The following is a 22,742-nucleotide window of genomic DNA, read 5'->3' as shown; positions in this document are numbered from 1 at the left end:
AGGGTTTTTCTTTATTTTGACCATTTTATACATTGAAGAATAATAGTGAAGACATCAAAACTATGAAATAACACATATGGAATCATGTAGTAACCCAAAAAGTGTTAAACAAATCAGAATATATTTTATATTTGAGATTCTTCAAAGTAGCCACCTTTTGCCTTGACAGTTTTGCACACTCTTGGCATTCTCTCAACCAGCTTCATGAGGTAGTCACCTGGAATGCATTTCAATTAACAGGTGTGCCTTCTTAAAAGTACATTTTGTTACGTGAAGTGGAACAGGGAAACCCAAGAGCAGACTCGGACAAGGAGACTGGGATGAAGTAACCAAGGTATTTATTGAAACACAGGGGGAAGATGGAGTGCAGGTCAAGGGAAGCTCGGGTGGGTTGCAGGAAACCAGGTGCTGAGGCTGAGGCTGGAGCAAGAGGGATTGGGACAGGGTAAGCAGGTCCGGAGGGGAATCCAAGGGAGCAGTAGAGTGGGGAATCCAGGGCAGAGTAGCAGGATGAGGAGACATGGAACTGGAGACAAGGACCAGAGTCAGAGCGGGCAGAATGAGCAGAGATTATGATCTGGCGGTGTGGAAGTGGGAGGACTGAGTATTTGTAGAGGTCTTGATTATGGAACAGTTTGCAGCTGGTGGGGATCTGCTCTGACTCTAGCACACCTGTCTCCACCCACATAATCACACACAGAGGGAGAGAGCACTGGGGAAGTGGAGGCACAGGATGAGCAGTAGATGGCGTGGCAGGAGCAGATGTAACAAATTTGTGGAATTTCTTTCCTTCTTTATGCGTTTGAGCCAATCAGTTGTGTTGTGACAAGGTAGGGGTCGTATACAGAAGATAGCCCTATTTTGTTAAAAGACCAAGTCCATATTATGGCAAGAACAGCTCAAATAAGCAAAGAGAAAGGACAGTCCATCATTACTTTAAGACATGAAGGTCAGTCAATACGGAACATTTCAAGAACTTTAAAGGTTTCTTCAAGTGCTGTCGCTAAAACCATCAAGCACTATGATGAAACTGGCTCTCATGAGGACCGCTGCAGAAAAGGAAGACCCAGAGTTACCTCTGCTGCAGAGGATAAGTTCATTTGAGTAATCAGCCACAGAAATTGCTGCCCAAATAAATGCTTCACAGAGTTCAAGTAACAGACACATCTCAACATCGACTGTTCAGAGGAGACTGTGTGAATCAAGCCTTCAGGGTCGAATTGCTGCAAAGAAACCACTACTAAAGGACACCAATAAGAAGAAGAGACTTGCTTGGGCCAAGAATGGACATTAGACGGTGGAAATTTGTCCTTTGGTCTGGAGTCCAAAATGGAGATTTTTGTTTCCAACCGCCATGTCTTTGTGAGATGTGATGTGGGTGAACAGATGATCTCTGCATGTGTATTTCCCATTGTAAAGCATGGAGGAGGAGGTGTGATGGTGTGGGGGTACTTTGCTGGTGACACTGTCTGTGATTGATTTAGAATTTAAGGCACACTTAACCAGCATGGCTATGACGGCATTCTGCAGCGATACGCCATCCCATCTGGTTTGGGCTTAGTGGGACTATCATTTGTTTTTCAACAGGACAATGACCCAACACACCTCCAGGCTGTGTAAGGGCTATTTTACCAAGAAGGCGAGTGATGGAGTGCTGCATGAGATGGTTTGGGAAGAGTCGGACCGCAGAGTGAAGGAAAAGCAGCCAACAAGTGCTCAGCATATGTGGGAACTCCTTCAAGACTGTTGGAAAAGCCTTCCAGGTGAAGCTGGTTGAGAGAATGCCAAGAGTGTGCAAAGCTGTCATCAAGGCAAAGGATGGCAATTTGAAGAATCTCCAATATAAAATATATTTTGATTTGTTAAACACTTTTTGGGTTACTACATGATTCCATAAGTGTAATTTCATAGTTTTGATGTCTTCAATATTATTCTACAATGTAGAAAGTAGTAAAAATAAATAAAAAACCTTGAAAAAACCTTGAATGAGTAGGTGTTCTAAAACGTTTGACCAGTAGTGTAGCTCATTGAAATTGAAACAGAAAACTAAGCACTTCAAGTAGCTGGTAACTTCCACATTTTGGCAAGTAGAAAGATATTGCCTTTTTGCAGTAATTTCGGCAGTGTCTACCCTTGTTTTTCTTGTATAGTACAGCGGGACAACACAAATGGTTATGAACAAAGAGAGGGAGAGTGCCTGACAAGAACAAGAGGCCGGGAAGACGACTCGACCGTTCTCTAAAGGGGGATAAATTGAGCCCAAAATAACAGCGGGCGGCTAATCCACTCTCCTTGGGAGTTGGGAGTCTGTAAAAGTCACAAGCTGGTTGATCCTAAAAAGTCTGGTGTGCCTCGTCACCTGCCCAATCCCCTGTCCCAAAACACAGGCTGCATTATCCATATCCAACTCTGTGACGGAGAACAGACAAACGCAAAGAACAAAACATTGAACAGCTGAATTGTGATGCCTATAGCCCAGACATTGGAAAATGAAATTGAGATGCTAAAGCATTACTTTGTAGCCTTAATCTTATGGCTAGAGGTCTATGAAATGATGAGAAAGACCATACCCAGGGACAGATGGTTAAGTCAGGGAGGGATGACTTCTTGCCAACTAATACTGCAAGCTTCGTTAGCATTTGTATATACCTCTATCATCACTACAGAAAGCAAAACAGGGTAATCACTAGAATGTGTATCTGGCTGTATGTTTAATGGACTTGTTTGTTATGGAATGGATAAGTTGACCTATTGAAAATCACTTCCAATTCCCCATATATTTTTTTGCAAATATTATATATATATACACACACATATACATATTCCCATACAGTACCAGTAAAAGTGTGGACACACCTACTCATTCAAGGGTTTTTCATTATTTTCTAAAAGTTTTTAATTAGGCAAGTCAGTTAAGAACAAATTCTTATTTTCAATGACAGCCTAGGAACAGTGGGTTAATAACTGCCTTGTTCAGGGGCAGAACGACAGATTTGTACCTTGTCAGCTCGGGGATTTGAACTTACTAGCCCAACACTCTAACCACTAGGCTACCCTGCCGCCCCATTGTAGACTAAACTATGAAATAACACATATGAAATCATATAGTAAGCAAAAAAGTGTTAAACAAATCAAAATCTATTTTATATTTGTAAGGGGTGCGTACTGGCGGCAGAGAAGTCAGACGCAGGAGAGCAAAAACTGTGTTTCCAACGGCGCAGTTTAATAATAAAAACCACCGGAAAACAGAACAATCAATAAATGGTTACAAAACCTGACGCACACCAGACATAACGTGCACAAGCACTTACAAATAAACAATACCGGACAAGGACATGGGGGGGAACAGATGGTTAAATACACAACATGTCATTTATGAAATTTTGTATGTAAACTTCTGACCAACTGGGAATGTGATGAAAGAAATAAAATCTGAAATAAATCATTCTCTCTGCTATTATTCTGACATTTCACATTGTTAAAATAAAGTGGTGATCCTAACTGAACTAAGACAGGGAATTTTTACTAGGATTAAATGTCAGGAATTGTGAAAACCTGAGTTTAAATGTATTTGGCTGAGGTGTATGTAAACTTCCGACTTCAACTGTATATTTTGTTTATTCTACTCCTGTCCTTCCTCTATCCTCAACCTCTCCCATCTCATTTTGATGTCCATCTGGTTTGATTTCTATTTGCAATATCTTTCAAACTGTGCTCTTTCACAAAAGTTCTTAACCCATAAAGGTTTTTCGGACACAGTATGTTTTACATTAGTTATCTTATTGTTTGTTGTTATTAGTCCCAACCTTCAGCTCCATTCAACCCCTCCCATCTATCTTTTAACACCATCCATATTGGATTTCTATTTGCCATATATTTTTCAACTGTCCTGTGATGTTTCAGAAAAGTTCTGAACCTTTCTATTCTCATTGTTTCTTCAGATATAGTAAATTGAAAATAAAACTTTTTGCAAAATATTATTATTTTATTGATCAATTGAATATGACTTTTCAGATTTCCCAGCTATCTGCAGGGTTAGCTCCAGGTAAATATTGCAATTCTGCAGCCATTACTGGATCTGTGACCAAAAACAAGCAACATACAGTATGGACAGTACCAAAACAAATTATCTAATGATTCTGCCTCTACGCAGCAAAATCTGCAGAGCTGGGAAGGTTGTATCCTCCATATAAATAACATTATGTTGGTTGCAAGAATTCTGTGTAATAATTTAAATTGAAAAATGTTTAATCCGGCATCGTTTTGCGTATCAGTTCATACACCATGTGCCACAGAATCGGTACGTCAAAAATCTCTTTTGCAATCTATATGGCACGGCTGTCCATTTTTTGGTCCTTAAATGAAACTGGTATATTTTCTTTAACCAATTAAGGTCTTTAATGCTGGGCCGACAGACCATTTCTTTACTTTTTCCTCCTTCCACTTCCTCTTCCATTTTTGCGGTAATGCTGCAATTAGTTGGTTGTAATTTTGGGTAAAGCAGACATTTATCATTGTTTTTGTTAGCTGCATGTATGACATAATTCCACCAGTCCTATGATATAATTGAAGATGAAGATTATACCTTTTTTTGTGGTATATTTGAGTTTTACCACAATATTTGTTGTGTAATTTGTTCTGTCCTTTCTGGTGGATTAAATTGAAATTTCAACCAAATTTATATGGCTTGTTTTAAAAATAGGAATATTTGGGAGATGATTTCCTTTTCAAATAACTGAAAGTGAGAGGTTGTAATCTGAATAAAGGGAAAAAGGCCTTTCTTGAACATAGGGTATTCTTATTCATATTCTTACTAATTTGCTAGAGAACCAGTTTGGATTTAAGTATAACTTTTGTTTGACTGAAGTCTTTATTGAGAGGTCTAATGCTTTAATATTTAATCATTTCTTTCCTCCAAATTCATATTCATTATATAAATAAGTGTCACGACTTCCGCCGAAGTCAGTCCCTCTTCTCGTTCGTTCGGCGGTCGACGTCACCGGCCTTCTAGCCATCGCCGATCCGCTTTTCATTTTCCATTTGTTTTGTCTTTGTTTTACACACCTGGTTTCAATTCCCCAATTACATGTTCATTATTTAACCCTCTGTTTTCCCCATGTTTTATTGTAAGTTCGGTCCGTTGTTTGTGGGCTTGGTATTTCTTCATGTATTTGGAAATTTTGAGTAAAGTTCATTGTGTTACTCATCTCGGCTGTCCTGCGCCTGACTCCTCTGCACCAGCTACACCCAGAACCTTACAATAAGCCTGTTTAATTTTGTCTGGCTTGCCGTTCCAAATAAAACTGAATATTTTTTCTCAAATAATTTAAAATACTGTGCGCTAAACTGTGCGCTAAACTGTAAACTGTGCGCTAAAAACGAAACTTTATTAAGAAGTAAGAGAAAGGCCGGTGGAGGAGTGGTGTTACAGTGATGTCATGCCAGGGGATGTTTTCTCCACAAGACCATAAGAAAATATGTAAACTGGGATATGACCAAAGAGTTAATCAGGGTAAACTGGGATATGACCAAAGAGTTAATCAGGGTAAACTGGGATATGACCAAAGAGTTAATCAGGGTAAACTGGGATATGACCAAAGAGTTAATCAGGGTAAACTGGGATATGACCAAAGAGTTAATCAGGGTGAATTTTCCACAAATAGACAGGTATTTTCCTTTCCATGGCAGCAAGATCTAGTTATTTCGGGATATGTATACCGAGTGTGTCCACATCACCATCAGACCATTTTATTGGTAAACTACACGATAGTGTAAAAGTACAAAAAAATTGTGATCCAACATGTAATATAGTACACTCCAGAGAGGTTAGAAAAAGTATCTAGATCCTCTATGAGGCTGTGGAGGGATCCAAGTTGTCGATTTAAAAGAAAATATGAATCATCAGCGTACAATGACACCTTTGTTTTTAAGCCCTGGATTTCTAAATAAAAGCTTTACTTAAGCTCTTGGGAACCAAGAACATTTTAATGTAATATAAATAGAGGGGAAAATTCAGAAAGGCTACAGATTCACAGAGAGGAGTGAGTGGTGTGCTGCTGTCCTCAGCACGCTGACAGTCCACAGACGGGTTACTGGGCCTCCTCCCTCTGCATTACCATTCACCACTTCCTCAACTCCACATTCAGACACAAAGCGGAGGGTCCTGGAGTTGGCCCAGGAAGCAGCATCCCTGCAGCCTCTCAGCAGAAACAGCTCTGTCAAACTCAGTTAGCCTACCCCCTCAGAGGAGGGCTGCCTCTGCCTGCCTTTCCCTCCATCCCGCAGCAACCGAGGAGCTTTCACATCAAGCCATGCCTCAGTTCAGACGGCCCGGCCGTCAATCCACACAGCAGCAAAGGTAAACAGCCTGGCGCCTCACAAGCAGAGGTCTTCGTCAGTTTGATTACACAGTGAGTGTCTAGGGGCCGAGGAGGGCCGGGGGGAGCAGCGGAGGGCGACCCAGCCTCAGGACTGGGCAGCTTTATTAACGGAAGGTAATTGCATTGGAGCTGTGAGGTAGGCAGGCAGGCAGGCAGGCAGGCAGGCAGGCAGGCAGGCAGGCAGGCACGTCTTGGGAAGATCTTTGGGGCGTCTCAAAACCCTCTAGGGTTGTTACTTACTCTCAAAATGAAGGCGACTATAAAGGAGTTGTGTTTTGCTAATAGCAGTAAACAAAAAGGAAACAAGTCATCCCCACGTTGGAGAGGTCAAAGGGGTCGCCAGACTCTGTGCTGAGTGCAGATATGGTTGTGCATGCCTAGCTGTGAAGTGACTCAGAGCACGGGCAGTCAACTGTATGACAGGCGTGCCTATGGGGGTGCCACCTCAGACAGCACGTTCACAACCTCCACCTCCCCAAGAGAGAATGAGTCGGCATCCTACCCAAAGGGCATGTACCACGTTGTCTCTCTTTCGCTCTCTCTCTCTCTCTCTCTCTCTCTCTCTCTCTCTCTCTCTTCTCTTAGTCACTCTCTCCTCCTCTCTCTCTCTCCCTCTTTATCTCTTGCTTCCCTCTCTCTCTCTCTTTGTCCCTTTCACTATCTTTCTCTGTCAAATTGTTTACAAACTTCCACCTCAGATGAACCATCGTGCGATTCCTGCCATGAAAATACAACACATGCCCCCACTACTGTAGCCTTATTACAGATGTTATTATACTTCCGTTGGTGTGAAATCTGCTACTTTTATGTGGTGTGTGTATGGTGAGCTATGATACATCTGGTGCTACTGTGGTAAATAAATAGCAACAGAAAAATATTACAAAACAAATATCGATGGACAGAATCCGCCCTTTGCTGGCCCTGTCTTTTGGGAGGAATCATAAGAGACATGCCTTGTTTATCTAAGTCTCTGTACCTGGACCATCTCTGGGCCTCTCCACACACCACACACTGACAGACAACTGTGATAGCAGCCTTTTGTTCTGCTAAAAGGACAGGGAGGAGGAGAGGGACGTTTTACAGGGAAATACAGCAAATTGTGCAAATTCAGGAAAAGTGAGATGAGTTGATAGCGACATCAAGGACGTCTTCTCAAAGGATGCCTTCAGATGATCTTTGGCACAGTATTCGTTCCCACGTCCCGCTCCTCAGCCAGTCTGCGATAAACATCTGGGCTCCCCATTATAGCAGTCATTTCAAAGAAGTGCCTGCTACCAGGCACAGGAGTTACGTCTATGATGCTACTGATGTTAGTGGTGAAAAGCAACAAGAGGGCAACAATGGTACCATCTGCTAGAGAGGCATATTTTTTGCAAGCTTCTTCTTTGGCTAAGAGCTTGTTAGAACAACCCAAAGCAATTATAGTATATACTGTCTTTTTGGGATGACATTACATGCCTTTTGGGGCCTCGCGTAGTCCATTAAAATGATTTCTCTTATGTTCCTCCCTACTTTCCCCACCGTTCTCTGAAGATGACTCACAATGTGAGAATATTAGGGTTTGAATTGATGCATGTCTCAATGGTAGGCAGTTTTTGGTGTTTACCTGACTCCCAATTGTAACAGCAAAGCTTAAAAACAAACAATGTTATTTTCTCTAACAGACAGACAAGAGAATAAGCATGTTTACCCCAGCCCTGCATACAGACAGTGTGTGTTGTGTGTGAACTGTGGGCAGCCCACTCTCATCCCCTACTGTCATAGTTCCCTTTCTCTGTTTGCCTCCATAATCCAGATTTAATCCTGGGATGTACACACAGCAAAGGCTCATGTGCAGAGACTCCCCCACACTCGCCCGGTAACTCTCAATACACCCCAGTCCCCACTATCCTCATTTCTCATCTCAATATCCTCTTAAAATGATATTGAAGAGTGAACAGCTCTGTGTTGCAACATGTTTCCCTCACACTACTATAATATAACTTTTATCGTGATACATAAACTGACACAAAAAGTGAATTGAATAAATTGCCCATTGTTGTGTTTCCTCATAGAGTGGAGTACATCTGAGACAATATCCTTGGAGAAACTCCGACTCCCAAACACAAGACTAAAACTGATCTAACAAACGTTGCAGTGTTGGGTTGGACCAGTAAACTGCAGTCTTCAGGGTGTTGTCTGTTTGCCTCTGCCATTCTGACTACTGTGTGTTACAATAACAGGCCTGTAGTCTAATGGAGCAGACTATAAGTACACCATGGTACATCTGGATAATGTTCCAGTGAGCTCAACCATCCAGACCCCACATCTCACTGAGCTCCTCTGATTACCATCCTCTCTCTGATTGGCACTGAACTCTTTAACCTGCACACAATTCAGGGAGGAGTTGATTGAAAATAACAAACTCACTGATACTTGTTTTGTCTCTTTCACAACAAGACAAACAAGAGCTGAATATGTAATCGCCAAGTGAAAAATCTGTGTGTTTTTCTGATCTTGGAAAAGTTCAAATAAAAAAATAACATGCAAAATGCTCCATCAACGAAACATTGTGCGTTTCTCTCCAGACTAGAAACTATAATAGAATCTGTGTCTGCTGTGGGTGTGAATCTGAGCCTGCCCTTGCTGAGGCATAGTGTGTCTCCAGAGGCGATGGGGTGAGGTCATCTGTGTGATGATTGGCCATCCCTATTCTCGCCGCATCTCTACTGTGACTGACTGACGGGGTGTCATCTGCCATTCAAATGACAGCTCAGAACAGCAGAATATCTCGTCGGCCAGGAGACGTCAGTCTGCTCCATTGTGGAAGGGGACAGGGGCCTCGCTTGATGTGACAAGATTGGATTTCTCCGATAACACGCTGCCGACATAGGGCTGATAACACGCTGCTGACATAGGGCTAGATGCATGGAGAGTCAGACTGAAAGACCCTGAGGGCACACACGCACACTGCCCCCTGGGAAAAAACTGGCAGAAGCAATGTTGTTTCCACGTCATTTCAACCCCAAAAACACGTGATGATGTTGAACCAACGTGGAAAACGGATTGGATTTGTAAAAAGTCATTAACGTAAGGACATTCCGTTGAATCCAGGCTGCATCACATCAGGCTGTGATTGGGAGTCCCATAGGGCGGCGCATAATTGGCCCAGCGTCGTCCGGGCTTGGCCGGGGTAGGCCGTCATTGTAAATAAGAATTTGTTCTTAACTGACTTACCTAGTTAAAGGTTAAATAAAAAATAAAAAATAAATAAAGAATTCACGTTAGCTGAAAACTCAAGCATTCATACACGCATGCATGCATACTAGCCTACATACACACCTGTGCATAGATACATACTGACCTACACGCACTTTATCCATCCATATGTTGCTTTGTATATTGCAATATTTTCTGAACAGTGAATAAAACATGACAGATGAAAAAATAAATATGCAAGAGTACAGGATTTACCATCAAGGTCAGGCTTGTTCGATAGAGTGATGTTCTTGTTTCGACTTTAGGAAATCACACTGCAGTAATACGTCAGAAAATAAATTGCAGACTAAATTGTATTGAGTGAATTATTGACAAGGTCTACAGCTAATAATTATGGTTCCAACAAGCACATTAAAACTAATGATCTATGAACTGTACATAGATTTACAATTACAATATACATGTAGCGGTGTAGCCTGTGTGGTTGTCTGTAGTGGTCTGATTTACACACACCAACCAACCTAACTTCTCTATGTTATTTGGGTGTTGGGCGGGATTGGGAAAATAACACACTCACATACATGTATCACTCAATACCAAAAGCAGTGGCGAGTGAAAAATTATAAAACAAACCAATGTCTCCAAGCCGTTCTCCCTTCCCTCTGGTTTCTACCTGTGAATCATCTAGCTTGAGAAAATAAAAACACACAGACATTTACTTGGAGAGCCATCCACTCAAAGCCTGGTCCCTGAAGTGAAGTCGGCTGATCACATTCACATACAAGTGCTCCACAAGGAACAGCAGATAGATGATACATTTTAAACATGGCTGGAGAGAAGAGTGCTATTTCACATACGTTATAATCACACCAGCCTTCAAGGCAGCTTTTTCTCTGTTTTCCAATGCATTGGCAATGTGCAAGGAGAGGGAGCTTCAGCACACAGACATTTAGCACTGTCTGTCTGTCTCGCTGTTCGTCAGAGCTGCTGGCGCTGGCTGAGCAGAATGGCTATATACACCAGGCTTTCATCTCACCACACACATACAATCCTCTCAACTGCAGTGGCCGCTCTACAGAAATATAGGCTGTGGCTGTCCTGGGAGTGTGTGGTTTTGTTTCAGTGTGAATGATGTGAGAAGGATGGGTAGTCCAAGGAAAATTGATTGGTTTGTTTATAATTGGTTTGTTATTTACAAGTACAACAATATTGACTTTTAGCCAATGTGGCCATATTACATAATATATTGAATCAGTGAACCAAAAGAAAGGTAAAACAATAGGTCAACTCAGGGATGAAAACATTCAAAAATGAATGAAAGCGATGATATAATGACTGAATGCAGACAATACATCTCTTTACGTTTTTATTTGATCGACAACAACGAGGGACACAGGAGTCCTCAGCTGGGCTTTGGCCTCATTATAGCCTAATAAAGACAGGAAGCCTTGGGCTCGTCTGGCACCACATGACCACCTTCAGCTGAGTAGGCAACATCCACTTTTCAGGGGAAAAGGTAGACAGACTGTGACACGGCTTCTGCTTTGGACGCGCGCCTCGCTGTTTACAGTCCCAGTGAAACATATTGTATAGCAGCTAACTATGGCACGTTTGCTCGCTGGCTCTCTGAAGTTGTTTCCAACCGGAATTGTGATACTCCATCTTAACTCCTCCTCCACATTTACCCGACAGTGCAGAAGAGAACCTCCCCCGACAGTTTTCTCGTCATGACCAGAATATGGAGCATGTCGTTTCAGTCATTTCTTTTACGCCTGCTACATTAGGTTACCACAGGACGGATTTCATCTGAAAAAAGCCCAACAGACCAATCAATGTGAGGGCTCCTCTGCCAACTAATCGAAAGAGGAGTGTTCTAATTACAGGCCACTCACTGCACAGTCTGCACTGACAGAACAGAACAGAACAGGCTGCCCCGTGGTTCCCCTGAGCGACAATGTTCAATATTTCTGACATGGCAGCAGATGTGAAAACCTCTCAATTATACATGCGGCAGGATCCTCTGGGATCATGGTTAAATACCTCTCAACACAGGGATGAGATGCTCACAACCACAACCACATCATAGCCCTGTTGGTAGGGAGACTGCTAGGAGGTAAATGGCAGGAACCAAGTGGCACTCTTCTATAACAGAAAAGCCCAACAAACCTACACAGGGGACAACAACACAATCAATATATAGATATGTAGCAAGAAGTAGTATGAAGTTGGAAATAAACTAAAACGTTTTATTTTCCTAAGATTAGGATTGGATGGATAGGCATCCACTGGACTGCCTTCTATTCAGGGAAGAAAGCTCTTCTGCATTGTCAATCAGTTTAAGATAACAGCTTGAATTGTTTTGTACTTGCACAGCAATATCTACAGAAAACACATCACCAAAATCTAATATTCTGCTTTATCCGATTGCCATCGTTGTCTGAATGCGTACCTGTGCAAGTGTGTGCAGCTTTGGTTGTGTGTGTTTGCTTATGTGTGTGTCCTTTAAACTGCCTCCTTTAAACAAATCACAGAAAGGTTCTCCTAAAATGGAATTAGTTTTGTGAGGGGGAGTGATTGGAGTGAGCGTTTTAAGTAGTCAGGCTGAATTTAGTAGTCAGCTCCCATGGCTGGTGTGGTATAACAAAACAAACTGCCATCTGAGTCAATGTAGGACACCACAAAGGATGGTACTATTTAGCTAGCTTGTCTGAAAAAGCAAAGTGCGTAAGTCAGACACACTACCAATACCATTGTGTTTGGCTTTGCCCATTTTCAATTACTTGTGAAGCTGCTATCCCCTTCCTTGATCTATCCACAACATCATTATCTCACTCTGCTACTTACAATATGTTTACCCTTCCTGATGAATTCAATTACATCTTTTCAGAGGAAATTACTGTGGGGGTGGCCCTGCCTGGCTGAGGTCAACGTTGGCTGTGAATACTAAAGCTACTCCTCCAAACACATTACACAGGCTATTACCTGTTGCCTTCCACACGGTGCTACCCAGCCGAGCTAGGGCCTCTGTGCCGGCCCAGATGAAGTGCTTTCTAGATGGGATCTGGCATTCAGAACAGGGGGAAGAGAGCTGGAGCTATCCCTGGGCCTAATTGTTTCAGAGAGCCAGCTCCTCTGCAGCCCAAGCACACGTCACTCCTGATTAGAGAGGTGTGTACGCAGCCTGGCAGAGTGTGAACTCTGGAGTGGGGGACTGGGGGAGGGGCTCACCACACTGACATTTTTTTTTTTGTGGGACAGTGATTGTAGGATTGATAAGGCAAAAGGCCCAAGGGACGGCAGCTAAAAGCTCAGCCCACTCTGCTCTGCCTTGACGAGGTAGCAGCAGGCAGCACTCTATTCAGCTGACAGACGAAGGTCAGAGGTCAAATGGAGGTGGACACGAGAGGCAGAGAGGGAGGGAGAATCCACTTAATCTACATTGCCACTGATGTTGGCGAGTCACGTTTTTTCAATCCCTGACCCTCTCTTAACCGCTTCTTGCCTCGACCCTCTCTGTTGAGAGTGATATATCATAAAAGGATTGGCTGTGAGTGATGGGATCCGCCTCTGAAGAGATTTCTTATTTCCGTCGCTGCACGCATGGCCTGGGTGAAATGGGCTGCAGTCGGTGTGAACCCTCTAAATGTGCTTCACCCCACTGGAGATTACCAGGAGAGTGACGAGAGGAACCGTCACGATCTGAAAACGGATGATAAGTCCTCCTGAAGAACCTGCTCATCAAATCCTTATCTATCACCAAAGAGCCATACCCAGGGCCACTTAGAGTGAAGCAATGGTAAACAGCCATGAAAGGTTCCATGATTTTCTCTAGGCTAAGGTTTTAACGACTAAAGCTACCCCTTATTTATACAAGAACAACGGAATTAATTCTACATTGAGTACATACAGCAACAAAATGTCAAAGAGAGAATCATTGCAGAGTAAAATAAAATGTAAATGAATTCAGAGATTATTTTAACAAGATATTTACAGAATAGTTTCCACAAAAATATAAACCTTTTACCACATTTAAAAAGATGATGACTGACATTACAATGCACGTGACATACTGTAAGAGCAGAAAGCCTTATCAGATGGAGAGCTAACAAATGACAGCATAAAGCCAGGCTGTATGCTCCACCTGGGAGGCCGAGAGAGGCAGAGAGGCAGAGAAGCAGGGAACGGCACTGTCAGGCGCCAAGCCCGGAAAAGGGGTCATTCTGGCATAATGACTCTCATTTACAATTGACAAGCTGAAGGAAAGCGAAACTAATTATGACAGCGTGCAGATGCTGAATGGCCCTTGATGAAGTTAATCACCAGTAATCCAGAAAACAGGTGTTGAACATTTTCTATCCCCTCCTCTGAAATTACAGGATGATCACAATTCAAGAACGTGCAGTATAATTGAATGGGACGTCTGCTGCCTGCCTGTGTGCCACCCACTCCCACCACCTTCCTAAAAACGCTGTGAGGAAACGATTACTCCGGATCACCATGAATGACAGGCTTTCTCTCCTCGCTCTGAAATGAGATGGGGGTGTCACTCATTTATCTCAAACGCTCCATCCGTGACTAAGTTGATGGTGGCTTTATGAAAGAATTTTAGGCTATAGACTGAATGACTGCATGCTATAGATTAAGAGTGCATCAATTTACATAAGCTTGTAATTCTATTGAGAAATCGTCGATATTTGATTTTCTATGTTGTCTACAGTAGAGCTATCTGTCTCAATTTCAAGCTCCCACAAAACTTGGGGAGGACAACTGTGTCCCCAAGACCAAAAATAAAATATGGACTTTCAGTGAAAACCTCTGTCGAGCAATTTAAATTGATTTGCAATCCTTAGAGTAATAAGTACCTGTTTCCAGGCATATTCCAGCCCCTGAACCCCCATCTAGCACAACTCATGGGTAATAATCCTCTATTCTTCCACAAGGCTCTGTTGAATGGCTCATTATTCTAATCATAGACTTTCATCTTTAGTACAATATTCAAACCGACAGTGGCGTGTCAAGGAGAGCTCCATCAACCAGGAGGGGCTCGTAATTGATTTAATGAGATGCAGGATACATAAAACATCCCCAAACTCAATCTCCTAGATCCCACCCTGCACATGTTAGCACATTCAGATAATGTGGGACACTGTACAGAGATAATGGGCTCCGAAATACTGTGAAAATGTTGGAAACACAAACTACCACACACAAACCAAGATATCCAAACAAAGAATGGGAAATCGTTTGTGTGTGTGTGTGTGTGTGTGTGTGTGTGTGTGTGTGTGTGTGTGTGTGTGTGTGTGTGTGTGTGTGTGTGTGTGTGTGTGTGTGTGTGTGTTCGCGCGCATGAGTATTGTCGAGAGCATGAATAGCATGCATGATAGCCGCTCTTTAAAGACAAAGGAGAAAGGTGAAAGGTCAGACCTTAAAATAGCTTAAGATAGATGGTGATCACTGAGCAGTAATTACCCTGTCAAGATGAATACCATTCCATTGTATTTCAAGGTGTTAAGCAATTTGTCTCTAGCCAAAGCTTTGAATCCAGGCTGACATCAGCCATACAAAGAAAAGTGAAGCAAGGCTTGGTTTTCTGCTCCGTGAAAGTCTGATGCATTAAAAGCATTGCTCAAGTTTTCTCAGAAAAAAACACCACAAGGGCACATTTACACCACTGATTGTTATCATTAAATATCTTCAGCCTTGAATGCACTAATGGAAACTATCAAAGGTTACTTTGCTCTAAATAAATACTGTGTGCATTTTGTTCCTTCTTCCAGGTGTCACGACTTCCGCCAAAGTCGGTCCCTCGCCTTGCTCGGGCGGCGTTCGGCAGTCGACGTCACCGGCCTTCTAGCCATCGCCGATCCACTTTTCATTTTCCTTTTGTTTTGTCTTTGTTTTACACACCTGGTTTCAATTCCCTGAATACATGTTCATTATTTAACCCTCTGTTTTCCCCATGGTTTTTGTGCGTGTTTGTTCGTTGTTAAGTGGTCGGTATTTCTGTGAGCTGGTGTGTTTCCCAGCGTGGAATATATTGTTGGTTTATTTTCGAGTAAAGTTACGTTTTTACTCAGTTCTGTGTCCTGCGCCTGACTTCGTCCGACCCGCCACACACTGACACTTGACACCAGGAGTGTTCAGCGGTGAGCGAGGGATGCTGGTCAGCTGGTGTGTTTACGGGGAGGCTGTTGGAATTCTTTAAGCAGTCGGCAATTCATTGATCTTATACTAAGCATTATGGGCTGTCACGACACACAGAAGTTGTTGTTTACTTGATGCTCTGTCGTTAGGCCTAAATAATGCAGTCATAATAATGACTCAACATGTGACATAAACAGTTATGCCTGGTGTCAGCTGACAGCTACTGTAACTTCATATCATGTCTTTAACTGTTAATTTGGTTATGTAATTGGTCAGCTGACCAAATCAATGGCTTGTATCATGACAGTGTAAAGTCAGTTGTCATAATTTGACTGTCATGACTTCCGCCGAAGTCGGCTCCTCTCCTTGTTCGGGCGGCGATCGACGTCATCGGCTTTCTAGCCATTGCCGCTCCATTTTTCATATTTCCATTTGTTTTGTCTTGTTCCATTCACACCTGGTTTTCATTCCCTAATCACACTGCATGTATTTAGTCCTCTGTTCCCCTCCATGTCTTTGTGTGAACTTGTATTTATGTTATGTGGGCATTGTTACGCGCCATACTTTAGTCTATGTTCCGTGTTTGGGTACATTTATGTACTTTTTGAGCTTTTGTTGGACCGGAATAAAAAGTACGCCTGTTCACTACACTCTGCTCTCCTGCACCTGACTTCACCTCCAGTACACACCCTTAACATTGACACCAGGAGTGAATACTTTTTTTATTAAATCTAGTTATATAAGTATTTATTGGTCTGTCATCATCTGTGAATAAAGGGGACGTACACAACGCATTATGCCGATGAGAAATCAGTGTACGACATTGAAATAGCCCTTGAACATATTGTCCTACTGTACCGGATGACTGCAATAGAGAGAAGAGTGGGAAAGCTGTTGACGCAGCCTGTCAGCCTGTTTATACACTCTCACAGTTAGTACTCTATACGCAATCCTCTAAGCTCCTTAGACAAATAGCTAATGGTTTCACACAGAGGGAATTTGCAATTCATAGGGTCTTATTCATAAAGTATTTGATGGGATCTCTGTGTAGAGAGCCTGAACAGTGCATGGCATGAGTTATTTACATGACATTATGGATACAGAATAAATTGCATGTCTCATGATGCATAGACTGGCTCAGATGAAGTTCATGTCAGTCAACAGTATCGATCCAGTTTCTATGAAAAAGAAACGATGACTGAAAAACTAAACTCATAGATAAGAGGTTAAATATTCACTTGCTCAGAGGCAAAAGGAACAAAATAATGTGGTTTCTCATAATCATAGGGGCTTTTGTGGAGAGAAAATAGTAGACTAGCCTAAACTGGTTTAAGACATTTAAAAGTCACATAATTGAAGAAAGATTGGGATATTGTTTACAGACTACAAAGTTCGAGTGACATGGCTTTATAAAATTGTGGACAGAGCATAAATAAGTGAGACCATTGCACCTAAAAAATATATATATATATATTTGTTTTAAAGACCGTTGCACTGTGCAATGGGTAGAGGCGCTTCCCGCTGTAGTATATATATATTTGTTTTAAAGACCGTTGCACTGTGCAATGGGTAGAGGCGCCTCCCGCTGCAGTACTCAACCGTGTCAAACAGCTCGGTCAGTAATCTTCATCTTCCTGAGCATTAGTCTCTTAATCACCATCTGCCACATGGACCATCTCACACAAATAGTAAAGGTCTGCTCACCCCGGTGTTGCTTAAAATGTTGTTCTAGGCTACTCCTAATTGTATGCTATATTATTGAATAGGACTTTTCATTGATGTTTCTTAACCAGAAAGGCAGTGTTGTATGCCATTAATATTATATTCCATTACAGTTGTCCTTTGAATCTGGTTGTCAAAAACCAAAACAAACGTGTTGTGATAGAGAGTACAAAGTAGACTCCTAAAATGTTTTTTACAAACCCCTTCCCCATTTTAATGAATCAAGCAATATGATCAGTAACTATGTTAATTGAGAGTGTAAGTTGTGTTTGGTGCAATATTTACATTTGTATTGCATACATTTACAGCATATATGTATGTATTAACTAAGGGCATGCTTAACTTTTGTTCCATGAGTTTGTTATGACTAAGGAGAGCTCTAGCTTGATTAAATGTATATAATGATGCAAACACACCCAGTGAAACATTTTTAAATATTACATCATGTTTTAAAGGAATTAAGTAAGTCACTGTGACGTTTTCTTTCTGCTTCCAAGTACTACGGGCTTTTGGGGGATTTTACTTTATTGTAGACAGACCAGGACGCATGCGAGGATATCAGGGACAGAATACAGATCCTTGTCCTTAATGGACTTATGCATATAAATATAGAACTATATTAAGAGCACAAACACACTTGTAGATCTGGTGCCAGGAACAGTTGATACCGTACGCGGAGCCGTAGGGGCTGATGTCGCAAATAGCCTACTATCGTAGCAGACTGACATTAAAACATAGTCATTTTCTCCAGAACTCCAGGTAGGACTGAATCTATTTCTTACCTTGCCCATGTATGCTTGTCACCGCAGCAGCGAGAACCAACACCGTAAAGATGACGTGTAATTGGTCGTCTCTTCTTATACACATGTCTACTGAAGTCGAAGTCGCTCTCTGCTCACAGAATACGTCCTTATATTAAATACTTTCCAGAGCAAAATAAGCAAACGGAGAATAAAATGTCCGTGAGGTCTGTGAAACACAGAGAAAGCCGTGCTGCTTTTGCACTTATTTAGCAAGTCGAGCAATAAGCAGATCTGACAACAATCAACTGAAACGCAGAGCCCGTTTAATTGTAACGCTCAGTAAACGGATTCCTGGCTCTCTGTGCTGTCAGAACCGTCAAGACAGCTAATACGCCGCTGACGCTTCAGCACCACGGACAGCTCCTAGCGTCAGCAAACGGTACAACTTCCGCCCCGAGGAAAAGTTACTACTCGGTATAGGACTGTGCATTTCAAATGCGCAACAAATCACATGCCTTTTTTGGGGTTAGATATTTCAACTTTTTCAATGACTCTGGCATGTATGCATGCATGTTATTGCTATAATTTTGAGAACTCGATGATAAGCATATATCAAAACTAAAAAGTGAGCAATAGCTTCATTTCAGTGTTTGTTATCATTTAAATCAGTTACTGTTAACAATAAGGGGAAAGTGTTTTATATAACTCACATAACGTATTTTCTGTCATCATACATTCTCTGAATACTAAAAAGGTAACCAACAGTATAGGGAAAGTTCATTATTGTGTAGAACAATCATGAATTATAAAGTATTGTTGCTGGTTAAACCCCTGTAGCCTTTTGTCTTGATGGACAGTAGCAATAATGAAATAGTGACGAAATTCTGCATTATAAATCAACTTGCCTGAGCCTCATGTACACTGTGGTATTGAAGTAGTCGTATCGCCTTTGTAAAATAGTTCACTAGGTACTTCTTTTCATGCTCCTATGGGGAGATGGGTTTATTTTCCATGTGTGTCTGTTTAAAGCACCTCCTAACCTGACTTTGGTTCACAAGCTGAATCATGGATTAACACATCCGAGTGTGAATCTCACCTTGATGGTATTGAGCTATGACACCACATGGATTGCATCATTACAATGCATATGATGTACTCACTCAGCCTCAGTGCTCCCACCTAAAGTATTAGTAACCATGTGCCTGCACATAAAGTAGTGCAGGGATGGAAATGGTGTGCATGCCGTTACAGGTAGTCGGTCCATCATGCAGGAGAAAAACCATTCACAAGAACAAAGAAACGGAGAGGAAGACAAGACTGGGAAGCAGGAACTACAGGATAACAGGGTGCAAACAGGACCCATCGTATTTAATGTACCAGGAACGCTAGTTATTGTTATTTCAGCATCATGCCTAACTGGAGACATATTAAACCAAATTAAGCCATAATGTACATGGAGCTACTGTAACGGCTGTCTTCGTGAAGAGAGGACCAAGGCACAGCGGGTTGCGTGCTCATCATTATATTTATTGAATGTGAACACCAAAAAAACAATGAACCGACGACAGGAAACAGTTTTGCAGGCTACACCAACGCAATGCAAAAACAACTACCCACAATTAACAAACAAAACCCATCCCTAATTATAGGACTCTCAATCAAAGGCAACTACAAACACCTGCCTCCAATTGAGAGTCCAACACCCAATACCTAACATAGAAAATACTAAACTAGAAAGAACATAGAAATACAAAAAACATAGAACATAACCCAAAACCCGGAAATAATACATCAAACACCCTTCTAAATAAACCACCACCCCGAACCACATAAAACAAATACCCTCTGCCACGTCCTGACCAAACTACAATCACAAATAACCCCTATACTGGTCAGGACGTGACAGCTACATGTTTTTCCTCTTCCTGGTAGCTGCTCCACAGCCATTTGTCTTAGACATTCCAGTCATCCTCTTGATAAGTGAAGGTGTGGTGTGTCATGATGACTAGGCAGCGCCTGCCTACACCGTCACTCCTCTAGAAGGGATGTCTCCACTCACTAAGAACTCACTGGCTAGGACTCTCTGCTGGGACTTATGTTTATTTCATTTCCTGTGGCTGTGTGACGGTAATGTATGTAAATTGGATGTTATGGTCATCTCAGAGACACCCCTCCGTTGCTTTCTCTAGCTCTTTTTTTACTCTCTGCATTTCTTTTTCTGTCTCTCTCTCTCTCCCTGTCTCTCTCTCACCCACCCCCTTTCTCATGGCTGAGTCAGGCCTTGGTTTGGAATAAATGTGTCCCTCTGTCAGTGAATCTCACTGGCCCAGTTAAGCAGCCCAGAGGTCTTGCTTGGAGCCAGAAGTTTGCATCCAAACCTTAATTTAGTTAATGGGCAGGAGGCCCGGACAGCTAATGAAAACCGAGCCCGTGAAATGAAATGGCCAATGTCTAGAGGTAATGAGCCGCACATCAGTGGCATGCTGCTACAAGCATTAAGGTAATATTCGATGGCATGATGTTTTAAAAGCATCTTGAGCTCACTTCTTGCATTGGTAGTAAAGGCTTACCAATGATATGTATTAACCCTAGATAACTGACAGGGTGGTGCTGTTTTGAAGCCACCAAGCAGCCATATTGTTACTCCATCATTGTAAAAAAAACTATATTTTGGAAGCTATAGAAATGCATTTATTAATGTCGACATTAATGTTTGACAAGTTTATTCTATTACATATACCTTAATGCATGCTTTATTATAAGAACTGAACATGAAAATGTAAAAAAAAAATACTGTCCCCACTACAACAAATAAATATATGTAATTTTGAAACATTCCTTGAAACATTTTATTGAAATACTGTACAATTCCATTAATTCCTATGGTGGCCAGTGACTTCAAAGCTTCTCATTTGCCATTATATAGCATCAGCAATCCAGGTTTTCTGTAATTGGGGCTTACTGTGTTTCATCTCACATGCAACTGACACACAACAGATGCAAACTGGAGGCAATGTTCTGGATGTTTAGCTGTACTGTTATTGTGTTTCAGCCAAACCAGACAACAGGATGTCACATGGTATCAGAGGGCCTCTTTACCACCCACACAGACTAGAATTAACCCTCCAGGGGATTTCTTAAAAGCATGCTGGGGTAATCAGCTCCCATCACAATCATACCATAGAGCTGACTACTGCAACCCCTTTAAGTTATACTTTCACTGAACAATTGTCAGCCATTAGGCCATTATATAAAAATCTATTAGCTCTGAATGAACAACCATGCACACAGATGTTCTCTATCCTGACTTTGGTTATCATTAGCTTCTAACTAATTTGCAGTATTATTCTGTGTTCCTTACATCAGCAGCGTAGAGGAGAAGTCATTCTCGCCCAGTCCAGTGTTAAAAACTGCTGTGCATCATTGAGTTACTGTCACGTTCTGACCTGTAAAGGTGTTATTTGTTAGTGTTTAGTATGGTCAGGACGTGGCAGGGGGTATTTTGTTTATATGTTTCGGGGATTGTTAGTCTATGTGTATAGACAAGGGGTGTTTGATTAGAGTGGTCTAGAGTTTTGGTATATGTTCTATGTTAGGGCATTTTCTATGTTTATTCTAGTCACTCTGTTTCTATGTGCAGTTTTGTTCTTGACCTTCAATTGGAGGCAGCGGCTCCTCGTTGCTTCTGATTGAAGGTCCAATAATTAGGGGTTTGTTTGTATTGTGGATTGTGGGTAGTTGTATTCTGTTTTGTGTTTATCACCTGACAGAACTGTTAGTGTCGTTTCTGTTAATGGTATACGTGTTTCATTTGTTTCTCCTTCCTCAATATTAAAAAAAGAAGATGAGTATACACTTCCCTGTTATGTCTTGGTCCTTCACACACGACACGCGTTACAGTTACGTTAAATGCATGGACCTTCTCCAGCTGAGTAGTATAAATGGGAGCTGAGTCACCCTGAATAAGGCTAGTTTAAAACAACAGGGTTACCCACCTGACTCAGCTGGGATGAGAACATGCAGGAAGTAGGAAGGAAGTGGTTCTGCCCTCCCCTCCTATTTGCCCCAAATGAGGCCTGCTCCAGTCTGCAGGGTCTAGGGCTCGCAGGCTCTGTTCCCTTCCTCAGCTGCCAGCCGTATTTGTCTCAATAAGCTGGAGTGCCCTCACAGAGCTCTAATAAAGCTCCTTTTCCCCCTGAATACATTCCCATTCTCCACGCAGGATAGATCACCAGTCGCTTCCTGATGAAGTCGTTCTAGCTGCACGGACCATCTGGCAGAACAAGGGAATTGAATAATATTTCCCCAGAAAATGCAATCTATTTGCGATGCTTTTCGGTGAACACCATCGCCGATTGATTCACCCATGCCTTGGCTAGTGTTTGTGCCCACTATATGGGCTTTGATTCGGTTCCTGGGCCTTTTCCTGCCTTACAGCCCTGCTGAACAGGGATGTATTTAGAGAATGTGTTTATAGAGCTCACACTCTGGGTTTAATGGCATAAATCATCATTTAGCTGTATATAGTGGCCATGCCTAGGAGGGCTGTGTGAAT

General features: G+C 42.0%; 1 protein-coding gene across 5 annotated transcripts in view; it reads right to left on the bottom strand.

Annotated features, from left to right (window-relative positions):
- LOC115154578 (seizure protein 6 homolog) overlaps positions 1–18,543 on the bottom strand; it is a 254,235-nt gene extending 235,692 nt beyond the window's left edge. For all 5 annotated transcript variants that reach the window (XM_029700946.1, XM_029700944.1, XM_029700945.1 and 2 more), the window contains exon 1: positions 18,227–18,543. In XM_029700946.1, the coding sequence (XP_029556806.1) occupies positions 18,227–18,311 (85 nt within the window). In that variant the 5' untranslated portion in view covers positions 18,312–18,543. The remainder of the gene's footprint in view (positions 1–18,226) is intronic.
- Positions 18,544–22,742: the final 4,199 nt, after the last annotated feature.

This window comes from Salmo trutta, chromosome 19 (genome assembly GCF_901001165.1).
Source record: "Salmo trutta chromosome 19, fSalTru1.1, whole genome shotgun sequence".
Classification (NCBI taxonomy): Eukaryota; Metazoa; Chordata; class Actinopteri; order Salmoniformes; family Salmonidae; genus Salmo; species Salmo trutta.
This window is presented reverse-complemented; position numbering and strand designations above follow the sequence as displayed.